At 48.6% G+C, this 12,096-nt stretch overlaps 1 protein-coding gene across 1 annotated transcript in view; it reads left to right on the top strand.

Moving 5' to 3' along the window:
- Positions 1-10,249, top strand: part of CHMP4B (charged multivesicular body protein 4B) — a 43,530-nt gene extending 33,281 nt beyond the window's left edge. The window contains exons 2-5 of the mRNA XM_055265572.2: positions 4,411-4,588; positions 6,892-7,006; positions 7,997-8,123; positions 9,378-10,249. Of these exons, the coding sequence (XP_055121547.1) occupies positions 4,411-4,588; positions 6,892-7,006; positions 7,997-8,123; positions 9,378-9,442 (485 nt within the window). The 3' untranslated portion in view covers positions 9,443-10,249. The remainder of the gene's footprint in view (positions 1-4,410; positions 4,589-6,891; positions 7,007-7,996; positions 8,124-9,377) is intronic.
- The last annotated feature ends 1,847 nt before the right edge of the window (positions 10,250-12,096 follow it).

The raw sequence follows: 12,096 nt of genomic DNA, 5'->3' as shown, positions 1-12,096 counted from the left end.
GCAGGAAGGGGAGTCCTGGGGGGATACCCCGGGACTGTCCCTCATACTGTTTGCTCAGGTCCTGTCCCCAGTATGAGAGAGCACACCTTACAGCCAGGTGCTTGCAGGAAGTCCCTGTTTTATGGGCCAGGAGGAATGCAGTGGAAGGATGCTGCCAAATGATTGTTGTAGCCTGTGTTTCAGTAAGACATCAATTCTCTGGGTCAGAGGTGCATGGGAGATAAAATATGGGTGGAACCCCCGTGAAGAACCCTGGATAGAATACATGAAAACCTTGTAAGACAAATGAAATTGGAGGTTCAATTTAGTAGATACTAAGCACTTACTGTGTATCAGTCATTGTGCTGGATTGCTGATCTGCAAAGATAAATAATATCAGCATTATTTCATTCGGGGTGGGGATGGGCTCTTGGTTTCCTCCCTGGTATATTTGGGTATTGCTTCCAGATCATTTATTTGGGGGATTTTAGAAGTGGGAGGTGGAGGTCAGAGGAAATTAGGATTGGCATACAAGGAGTCACTGCCAATGGAAAATGTATTGGAAAAAAGCAGTTCTAAATCTATGATGTTAACAGGGAAATAACTTTGGTTTTAAATATAAGAATGTAGCTGACTATAAAATCAGTTTCATAAGCATTTTACCAAGCTCCTGCTACACTCAGGACACTGAAAAGCAAGGCAGCTCTGTCAAAGAGTGTTTGCTCTTTTTTTTTTTTTTTGAGACGGAGTCTCGCTCTGTCACCTAGGCTGGAGTGCAGTGTCGTGATCTCGGTTCTCTACAAGCTCTGCCTCCCGGGTTCACGCCATTCTCCTGCCTCAGCCTCCCAAGTGGCTTGGACCACAGGCACCTGCCACCACACCCGGCTAATTTTTTTGTATTTTTAGTAGAGATGGGGTTTCACCGTGTTAGCCAGGATGGTCTCGATTTCCTGACCTCGTGATCCACCTGCCTCAGCCCCCCAAAGTGCTGGGACTACAGGCGTGAGCCACCGCGCCCGGCCAAGTGTTTGCTCTTATGAACGGTCTCAGAGTCACTTGCTGTCATTCTGAGCCCGTGAGGAAGAGCATAGAGCTGGGAGTTACACAGACTACTCCCCTCCTCACTTGGCAGAAGGATGACTTGGGTGAGCTGCATCACCTTTCTGATCCCCAGTCTCCTTGTTCATTTGGGATCTCTGGATGATTAAATGAAATGGGAGGTGGATGGGACTGCCGCTGCTTCTTCACCATCATGCAGCAGGCTCTTGGAAGGCCTTGGTGAATCTTTTTTTTTTCTCGCCCCCGCGATGGAGTCTTGCTCTGTTACCCAGGCTAGAGTTCAGTGGCATGGTCTTGACTCACTGCAGCCTCCGCCTCCTGCGTTCAAGCAATTCTCCTGCCTCAGCCTCCCGAGTAGCTGGGACTACAGGTGCGTGCCACCATGTCTGGCTAATTTTTGTATTTTTAGTAGAGATGGGGTTTCACCATGGTGGCCAGGCTGGTCTTGAACTCCTGACCTCAGGTGATCCACCCACCTCGGCCTCCCAAAGTAGTGGGATTATAGGCGTGAGCCAGCGTGCCTGGTCTGGAAGGCCTTGGTGAATCTTAATGATGGGCTGGGCTGTGGGTGATAGAGCTGGCTGGAGGGGAGTTGGGAAAGGGGCACCTGTGGGACATTGGCACTTGATCTTGGAAGGATTCACAATCACTTGGTGATTAGAGTATGTCTAGGGTATGGCTTTTGTGGAAAAGGAACACAGCACCAAGGAAGTCACAGGAAGCAGGCCAGCAGCCCCACGCCCTGGGGCACTTACAGGACTCTCCCAGGACCTTTTCCCTCTGACATTACTGATGGCAAAGGCGGTTCTGTAGACCTTGTCCTAGGGCTCCCAGGTCTTGGGCTTGCAGAGAGAATTCTAACGCCTTGCCTCTGCAGGACCTGGCAGGCCATATTAAACCATATGACAAACGGAGCTACTGAGGATTTTTCAGCAAAGGAATAGTTGGGTTTGCATTCCCTCTTCTGTGTTCCCACAGTCCCCATGTCACTTACTGCAGGACTGGATGATCCCTCCAGGGCAGTATCCTACCTTTTTCATTAAGTGGGGGGCATAACATAATGGCAGGGCAGGGACTTTGGGGTTCCATACCTGGTTTAAGTCCCCTCTCTGCCAGTTACCCGGGCTGAGTCACAGGACATCTCTGAAGCTCAGTTTCCTCATCAACTAACCTTACCATCTAACCTTAAAGGGTCGCTATTTTGAGGCCCTTATGAAGTGAGCATGACTTAATGCTAACAGAAGGTGAGAGTGAAGGTCTTGAGGATCCCCTGGTGTGACTGCAGGATGGGTTTCTTAAAGTCTTGGGCCATTCCGGCCTACGTCAGAATCAAGGGAGATTACGGATTCAGTGGCTTTTCAGATTTTAATGAGGCACATATCATTGTTGTTCAGATGTTTTACGAGTTCTCTTTATGTGTATATGTATGTATTTTGGTCAGCATTTGTTATAAAGACTGGCTGGGAGAATTTTTCACTGCTTTTGGAGGAACTGTGTGCTATACGCAGGCCAAACCGTTTTCCCTTGGCAAATGGTCCTTCGGATGGAATCCCAGGCCAACAGGGGGTGTGAGTAGAAGGAGCATGGGACCTATTCATGTGACATATGGAGAAACCACAGCCTCATGGGGGAGGGGGTTTTGACCTCCAGTCTGCAGGAGATGGCCGTGGTCCAGAACTCCAGGACATGGGGGAGTGTGTGTGCTGAGTGTATGTGTGTGTGAGGCTAGTGCTCCTGACCCAGCCCAGTCCAGCTCAGCCATTTCTTCTGACAGAGTCTGTGCTAAGCCTCCTTCCTAGCTTTTGATGCCCATTGCAGGGGAGCAAAAAATAGCTTCCCTTCTAGTTTCTTTGGCTGGGCTACAAACTAAATTGATATAAGACAGATTAACAAGAGAAAAACCATATTTAGTTACATATGTACATGTGGAAATCCCACAGAATATGAGATTTGAAGGAGTCAGATGCTTGAAGCTTTTATAGCATCCTGAGCTACAGAAAAGAATAGGGGCTTGTGGGTTGTTGTGCGGGACACAACTTACGGGAGGGTGAGGGGAAGAATTACTGTATGGTGAATAAAGGATGTGTTGTTATGCAGATAAAAGGTCTCTTAGGTAATAAAAGTTGTCTGGAGCAGCCCTCTTCCTGGCACAGATACTTTTAGTAATGTAGATTTTCTTCTTAGATGTACTGTTTTTTTTTTTAAACAAAAGGACAGCTTTTCGAGCTACTCTAGTTTCTTAGAATAACCAGCTCAAAATATGCCAAAGAAGTATATTTTGGGGGTGGTATATTCTGGTCTCCTACAGTCATATTTTGGGGTGGTGTGTCCTGTGCCCCAACATCATCTAAGATGTGTGCTAAAGATATTTTTCAGTGTGAAGAGTGGAACTGAGACCGTGAGGGGAAGGAAATCTGGGTTTCAAGTTGGGAGATGTGGTTTTGGTCCCAGTTCTGCCACAGATTCACCTTGGTCAAATTGCTTGCCTTGACTGGACCTTAACATGAGATGATCTCCACGGTCTCAGCGTGCTAGGAGGCCAAGGTAGATGATGCCACTGACCCAACCAAATGGCCAGACTCTAGGTTTGGCCATGGCAAGGAGTTCTGTCTGGCTCTTTAGTTTAGTCTTGTTTTCGATGATGGAGGATGCTGTAGTAGCCATCTTCAGGCATGGGGCTTCTTGCTTTTGAATACATTTCCAGAAGGAAATTACTGGGTCAGAGGGTAAGAACATCATGATGGTTGTTGCTGTGTGTTGCCATGTTACTTTTCGGAAGCATTGTAACAATTTACAGAGTTGTTGGCTATGAGTGAAATAGCATTTTTAACCCAAACTGATCTAGGATTTGGTATAGTCATTATCTTTATGATTTCTGTAATTTAGTTGGCATAAAATAGTACTTTAAAGTTGCTTTATAATAATGAGAGCTGCTTTTTTTGAGGGGCATACACACTGATGAATGTGCCAGGTGTTTACATACAGTATGTCATTTGCTGCTCACACTGACCCCATCTGGGAAGCCAAGTAGCTCACCTGGGTCTGTGAGCTGGGCTTTGACCCTAAGGGAGTTTGACCCCAGAGCATCTTCTTCCTCGGGTGGCTGTCCATGCTTTGATTTGTGTGTGTGCGTGGTTACCCGAGGGTTGAACTTTGGCTTGTGTGCTTGTTTACTGGCCGTGTTTTGAGGTATGTGAATTTTATGTTTTTGTAGAAAATTGAATGTGCTCTTTGTGTAGAATTTATGAACCCTCTGCTATAGTGGAAGCAACAACAGAGGTGCTTCCAGTAGAGTTGGGGAAAAGACTCAGTGATGCTAGAACCTCACCCTGTGCCGGGACTCTCTGAAACCCTGTTTTCCCCCTCACGTAGCGGCCCTCCAGGCACTGAAGCGTAAGAAGAGGTATGAGAAGCAGCTGGCGCAGATCGACGGCACATTATCAACCATTGAGTTCCAGCGGGAGGCCCTGGAGAATGCCAACACCAACACCGAGGTGCTCAAGAACATGGGCTATGCCGCCAAGGCCATGAAGGCGGCCCATGACAACATGTACGTGTCCACCCGCCCCTGCGCCACAGTTCAGTGCTAGTCCCAGAATGCCTCGTACCCAGGCCATGGCTTTGGGCAGACGGATCCCTTGACTTACCTATTCGAGCACCTGAGTTTGTTTTAATTCTCATTCTTTTTTGGAACTCCGAAAATGGATGATGTGCCTTTGGAAGTAGATCTCATGGGATGCAAAAATACTTTCTGAGTAATTCAGGGTTATTGTGATGAGCATAGTTTCAAGCTGGAAAGGCCTTTAGAAGGTCCTTTTGTCCAGACCTGTGAATGTGAAGGTGGGGAAGCTGTGTCCCAGAGAGGGAAGCTGATTTGCCCTGTGTGACATGGGAGCTTGGCTAGAACTGGGATTACAATCGGTGCCCATGATTTTTCCCTGATGCTGTCAGGGGCCCTGAAATGTGTGGTTCATCCAAGAGCTTTGGATCTGTCTGTTCCTATGTCTGCTTTTGATGGCGTTTTCTGCCTCCTCCCTTGCTCTCCGGCTGTAGCTGTCATATTGACAATGATCTTGCCCTCAGCAGTCCTTCTTCCCCTACATGGCTACCTCTCATGGCCGTGGCCTAAGAAACTAGATAACCAAGCTTGTTACAGTTGTAACTAAAGGCCAAGGTAAGGAGGCTCCAAATGAAGGCCTCTCTCATGAATACAATCTGCATTTGGGCTGGGCGAGGTGGCTCATGCCTGTAATTCCAGCACTTTGGGAGGCTGAGGCAGGCAGATCACCTGAGGTCAGGAGTTCGAGACCAGCCTGGCCAACATAGTTGAAACCCCATCTCTACTAAAAATACAAAAATTAGCTGGGTGTCATGGCATGCACCTGTAATCCCAGCTACTGGAGGCTGAGGCAGGAGAATCGTTTGAACCCAGGAAGTGGAAGTTGCAGTGAGCCAAAATTGCGCCACTGCACTCCAGCCTGGGCGATGGAATGAGACTCCATCTCAATAAAAAAAAAAAAAAAAGTTAGAAAATCTGCATTTGTCGTAGTGCTTAGATTTGGCAGCATATATTTGGGGGTGCTAGGAGCCTTTTTTGCTTCCTTTTGGGTACTCAGCTATGCTGTCCAATGGGTGGGAAAATGCACCCTCTGGGCTTGCCATCTATTTTTGTAAATAAAGTTTTATTATTATTTGAGACAAGGTCTTGCTGTGTCTGTCACCTGGGCTGGAATGCTGTGGCCCAATCCTAGCTCACTGCACCCTCAAAATCCTGGGCTCAAGCCATCCTCCCACTTCAGCCTCCTGACTAGCTAGGACTACAGGTGTGTGACATCATGCCTGGCTAATTTTTAAAATTTTTTGTAGGGATGGGGTCTCACTGTGTTGCCCAGACTGGTCTCGAACTCCTGGCCTCAAGTGAACCTCCCTCCTGGGCCTCTCAAAGTTTTGGGATTACAGGTGTGAGTCACTGCCTGGCCTTAAAAGTTTTATTGAAATACACTCATGCCCCTTAATTTACTTATTGTCTGTGGCAGCTTTTGTGCTACGCAGCAGGGTTAAGTATTTGCAACAGAGACTGTCTGGCCATAAATTCTAAAGTATTTACTATCTGGCCCTTTGCAGAAAAAGCTTGCTGATCTTGCTTTAGAAATGTGAGGTTGCAGGAGAAGTAGCTTTCAAATAAATGAGGTTTTGTCTGAGGGTGGATGTTCATTGGACCAAGCTGCTTGAATGAGAACCATATATGCCTCATTTCTGTGTTCTCCTAGAAACCTAGCAGAGTGCAGCTCATTAAATACTGTGCAAATGTTGACGTATATGTGTATATATTGGCTTGAGTAAATATAGGTTTATGTGATTGTCAGTGTGTAGAAGAAAATTCTGCATATTTGCAGAATTTGCCTTTCCTTTGGGGTCCTAGAGGATCCATAGGTGGACTGAGTAGATGGAAGGCCCATTAGACGGCATGGCTGTCTTCTGTGATTTGTGCTTTTACTTCCCCCTGTACAGAGTTACCCTTGGACTTGAAAAAGAGCTATTGGCCCAGGAGTTAAAGCCCTGCAGTCTTATCTGATACCTTTACTAATTTGCATGTAGGACCTTGATAGTGCCACCTATAGGGTGTTGGACTGGGTAGTGTCTTAAAGACATTCCCGTCCCCTTGAGTCTATGATTCTCTATTTTAAAGGGGAGGAGGCAGTAATGCCAAGTAACCCCTCACAGGGAGTCATTGCAGGGGGTGTGGCTGGGAAGCTGATTGTGTGGGGCCCAGTTTCTGCTCCTGCCTTGCCTTGCAGGCCCTCTTTACACAGCCTAATCAATCGATATGATACCTGTCCATTGCATTTAAAGGGACATCGATAAAGTTGATGAGTTAATGCAGGACATTGCTGACCAGCAAGAACTTGCGGAGGAGATTTCAACAGCAATTTCAAAACCTGTAGGGTTTGGAGAAGAGTTTGACGAGGTGAGTAGTTTTGTACAGATCCCATAAGCTTCACAAATGACACCCTGAGGCTGTCCCTTGATGTGCTCTTGAAGGCTCTCAGGCAGGGAGCATTTGGAGTTGGACAGAGACAGGGCATGGTGTTAACCCTCCCTGAATTCTACATTTTGAGGGACACTTTCCCTATTTGGGGTAGAAGCTTAGGTAGAGTAAAGGAACATTCATCAGGACCCTTCAGCAGGCTTCAGGTCACTAACTGATTTGAACAAGTAGCTAGCCTGCACCTTTCCAGGGTGGGCCCTGGCACAGAGCTGGGCAGCAGAGATGACTATGCCCTGGAGAAGTTCACAGGATTTGCCCTGAGACAGCTCCAGCATGAGGGAAAGGTAGAGCAAGGAGGGGGTATCTCTCTGGATCTCGGCCACCTGCCAGTTTCTGCTGTAGCAATTTGGGACCTTGAGTCTCTTAGGTTTTTAAAATACGGTACCAGCCCCTGTTGAAGGTACTTCACTGTGTGCTAGATTTGTGTCTCCTGAAGGTCAGGTCCTTTCTGCTGGACCTTTCTTTGTGCCTTCTGACCCCTGCTGTATAACCAAGAAAACAGCCTGCAGCTCTTACCTTTGGCTCTCAACACCAGGGTTTTCATGTTTTTACACTGGAGTTTAATGGATGAGTCGAGTTCATTTCAAATCAGCAAACATTTCTGAGCATTCACTTGTGTGCCCAGCTCTGAGCCAAAGAAATAGGAAAGCAAAGAAACGATCCCCTCTCCCAGATGCTCACGGTCTAGTGCAGGACACCAGAGGTCTACATCAGTGATGTGCAGCAGTGATACGTTCCCCAGTAGAAGCTGCTTTAGGATATTTGAATCACAGGGTCTGGAACCTGGAGTTCACCTCCCCGCAGACCTTCTCAGAGGGGTGTGTGTCTCCATGAGCATTAGGTAGGAGGCATGACCGTGGGGGCTGGGATTCCCAGGGAGGGCACTCACTTTGTGTTTCCTTTTACTAGGATGAGCTCATGGCGGAATTAGAAGAACTAGAACAGGAGGAACTAGACAAGAATTTGCTGGAAATCAGTGGACCTGAAACAGTCCCTCTACCAAATGTTCCCTCTATAGCCCTACCATCAAAACCTGGTGAGTGCTTCTAGAGTCATGATACACCCATGAGGTCATGTGGCGGGTGATCTTGTGGTCTGTTGGCTTTGGTTTGTGTCCTGAACTTGCCCAAGATTGAGAACCAGACAGGATCCATTGTAGTGGCCATAGAGGCCGTGTCACCTGGCTTTTTCTGGTTTCTCTCTGGAACAGGGTTTCTTGACGCTATGGACATGGCCAGATACCTCTCTGGGCCGAGAGATGGAGGGTGGGGACAGAGTTGTCCGGTGCACCGTGGATGTTCAGCACCATCTCTGGCCTCTGCTAGATGCCAGTAGAAACTGCCCTGAGTTATGTCAACCAAAAATATCTTTAGACATGGCCAAATGTCTCTTGGTAGGGGTTGGGAGGATCACCCCCAGTTGAGAGCCTCTTTTCTAGAATGATTTTTCCTATTTCACTAAAGAAGAGAAAGTTCCAGGCACTGTGAGAACGTGTGAGAGTGTGAGTCCAGGACAGCTCTTTCCCCTTCTCTAGCATCCTGTGCTGTGCACACCTGCAAAAGCCCCGGCCCCTAGAGACAGCCTCTGGGGGAAGGAAACAGCTTTGACTCCTTTAGAGACCTGATTCTATAAACCTTCATTTCCTCCCTTCATTTCTTCCCTTCCCCCATCCCCTTGCACAATATTTCACCCCCAGGTAGAAGTAATCCACACAGAACTTCTAGAAAAAGCGAGGCAATTTGATGTGGCATGAGAGAGAACCCTGGGGGCAGTGCATGACCAGCTGTGGTCACCTCCCTCTCCCGTGTATAAAGAGGAAATGGCCCCCTCAAGTAAAGTCAGCTGCCTGGAGTCCTGTGTAGGCAGAGGCCATCCAGCAAGCCTCCTGGAGCTGTGTGGCCATGGGTCAAGCCACTTGAGGTGGAGTTGGGGGTTGTTGGGGGTTGGCAAGGATTAGATCTCTTGTGGGGTTCTTCCCACTCTCCTCCCACCTTGCAGGCTCTGGGACTGAAGCCTCGTGGGAATCCTGAGGGCCTCTGTATAGAATCCTTGTTTTGTCTGGGTCTGCTGGAGGCGGAAGGTGGGTGCTGCCAAACTGTGCTTGGTTTTCCAGAGTTGCATGTTGCAGCTTTTAGGCACCAAGGAGCAGTCTGCCTACAGCCTGGAGAGGAGGCTGGCCACAGGGCAGGGCTGTTTGACAGACACCATGGAGCACAGGCAGCCCTCGTTTCTGGCCAGAACATATTGAACGCACCAGTCATCCTAAATAGCCTTTTCTGTCTTCACACAGCCAAGAAGAAAGAAGAGGAGGATGACGACATGAAGGAATTGGAGAACTGGGCTGGATCCATGTAACGGGTCTAGCGCGGGCTGGGCCCAGACAGACTGTGGTGGCCTGCGCAGCGAGCAGGCGTGTGCGTGTGCGGGGCAGGCAGGATGTGGTGCAGGCAGGTTCCATCACTCTCGACTCTCACTCCAAAGCAGTAGGGCCGCGTTGCTGCTCACTCTCTGCATAGCATGGTCTGCACCTGGGGGGACGGGGGGGAGGGAGGGGGGCGGGCGGGGTGGGAAGTGCCTGCTGTTTATAATGTTGAATTTCTGTAAAATAAACTGTATTTGCAAATCCAACATTGAGCTTCTGGACTACACTGACTCCACTGCTGAATCCTCAATGGAAAGAGTCGACCGGTTGCAGTTGAAATGACCTGAAATGTAGCCTCTGTCCTTGTAAGTCAGTTGACTTGCCGCACATCTCTTTGTGTACTTGTATGGTACTGGCAGAAAAGTCATTTTTCAAAAGCCATAGGCTTTTCCTTGCCCTTAGCTGTAATAATGCTTCTGATTTTGATTTCCTCCAGAGCTGTGTTTCTGTCCATCACCTGTGTATTGGCCCTGTGTTTACCACCCTGGCCCACTCCTCACCCCCTTGCTCCCCTGTTCTTCTGGAGTTTGTGACATTGATTTGAAATGGATGGTGTTCTCTTGAGAGCAAGTGAGATTGTTAGAATTAAGTTCCAGCTATACAGTTTTCTAACATAGCTATAAGGTCCTTGTTGCTGTTTGTGATAACTGATAGATAACTCATCGGAAACATGTGCATACATTTATATTCAGATGAAATTATGGTTTGCACTGTCTATTAAATATCTCGATTAATTTTCATACTTTGCTGTTGTGTTTAATCTATCATTTGCCTCGGGAGCTGACCCTTTCCAGACCAGCAAGGTGTACAGTGGAGTCTGGAAACATGGAAGACTTAACCATGACATGTGTCAACAGTTTGAACCAAAGAGCAGAGCTTGTCTCACTAGAAGTCAGTTCAAGTTCTAGATTGGCCCTCATCTTGCCTGGGGACTCTCTGGGTACAGTTCAGGGTGAGTTGGTTCTTGGGCACTCTAGGGTCTTCCCTGTTTCTTCTCTGCCAGTGTCCATGGGCAGTGCCAGCAGGAGCCTTACCGTTGGAAGCCATGGTGCTCCCATCAGACAAGGCTCATCGGGAACATTGAAGAAATGGCCTTTCCCAAGGGGAGGAAGTGTAGGGCGGTGACCGAGAATCTAGGACACAGAGGTCACCTCAGGACTGCTGAGACTCAACATATGACTCTGGCCCAGCCCCTTCCACTCTGTCCCCTTTTCTTTGGTCTTGTATCCCCACGAGAGTGTGATGCATGCTGTGGACCCTCTTCAGAAAGGTAGATCTCTACATATTTATCCTTAATTTTGCATGCAAATTTGCAGTATTGAGAGGACACCCCTGTCCCCCTGTGTTCACTCCCAAACCCTTTAAAGTAAAACCAACCTGAGTTCATAATGAGACACCATCATTGCTCACCGGGCGCCCTGGGGCAAGTTGCCTACCCTTCCTGGGGCTCCTGTTCTCACCTGGAAAGCAAGGGGACGGGAGCAGATCAGTCCTGAGGTCCTGTCTGTGTGGAGCGGCTCATGCCCTGCCCCTCACCCCTCATTGCATCATCCCAGGCCTGCCACACTTAGAACTGGGAGGGACTTGAAGACAGTGGCTTAAAAATTCCTCACTTTTGTGGAGTTTGGGTCTGGCTAGTCTCAGAAGTTCTTTCACCTCAAGACAAATCTAGTGGCAGTGCTTGCTGCCAGCTTCCACCCCCTCGGCCTGCAGTTGATGTGGCCTCTGGGTATCACTGGTGTGGGAGACCCAGTGGACTTTCTTTTTTTTTTCTGGAGATGGAGTCTCACTCTGTCACCCAAGCTGGAGTTCAGTGGCGTGATCTCGGCTCACTGGAAGCTCTGCCTCCTGGGTTCATGCCATTCTCCTGCCTCAGCCTCCCGAGTAGCTGGGACAACAGGCGCCCACCACCATGCCTGGCTGATTTTTGTATTTTTAGTAGAGACAGGGTTTCACTATGTTAGGATGGTCTCGATCTCCTGACCTCATGATCCGCCCACCTCGGCCTCCCAAAGTGCTGGGATTACAGGCGTGAGCCACTGCGCCCGGACCCCAGTGGACTTTCTTAAGCTCTTCTCATCAGCTGTTACAGGGCGTCTTGCCCTAGGTCTGTGTGAGGGGAACTCGCAGACTTCAACCCTCCAGCTCTGGTGAACCCAGAAGCCAGGTCCAGGGCAGGGCCTGTGACTCCTCTGAGCAATAGCTGCTTATTTCTACTGAGTGTGGGTCTTGTGCCAGGGCCTGTGGGGTACAGTGTTCAGTAATACCCAGCCCCTCTCCTGTTCTCAGGAGGTTCTTGGGGCCAGAGAGAGAAGTTACTGAGTGAGGATTCCTTGGCTACAAGCAACAGAAGCCTCAACCCACTGGTATAAGCAATGGAGACATTTAATTATTTATGAAAACTTAGTCAACAAATATTTATTGAGCACCTACTGTGTGCTAAGTACTGTTCAAGGCGCCAGGAGTACAGGCATCAGAGTCCCTGCCCTCAAGGTGGTTACAGTCTAAAAATCTCAGGACAAGAAGTCTTGGTGGTGGGGCGAGGGGGCAGTTCTGGGTTTGCGGTTGTGGCTGAACTATGTCCTCA

Source organism: Symphalangus syndactylus, chromosome 24, assembly GCF_028878055.3.
Source record: "Symphalangus syndactylus isolate Jambi chromosome 24, NHGRI_mSymSyn1-v2.1_pri, whole genome shotgun sequence".
NCBI lineage: Eukaryota > Metazoa > Chordata > Mammalia > Primates > Hylobatidae > Symphalangus > Symphalangus syndactylus.
Note: the sequence above shows the minus strand (reverse complement) of the source record. Positions and strands in the feature narration are given on the sequence as shown.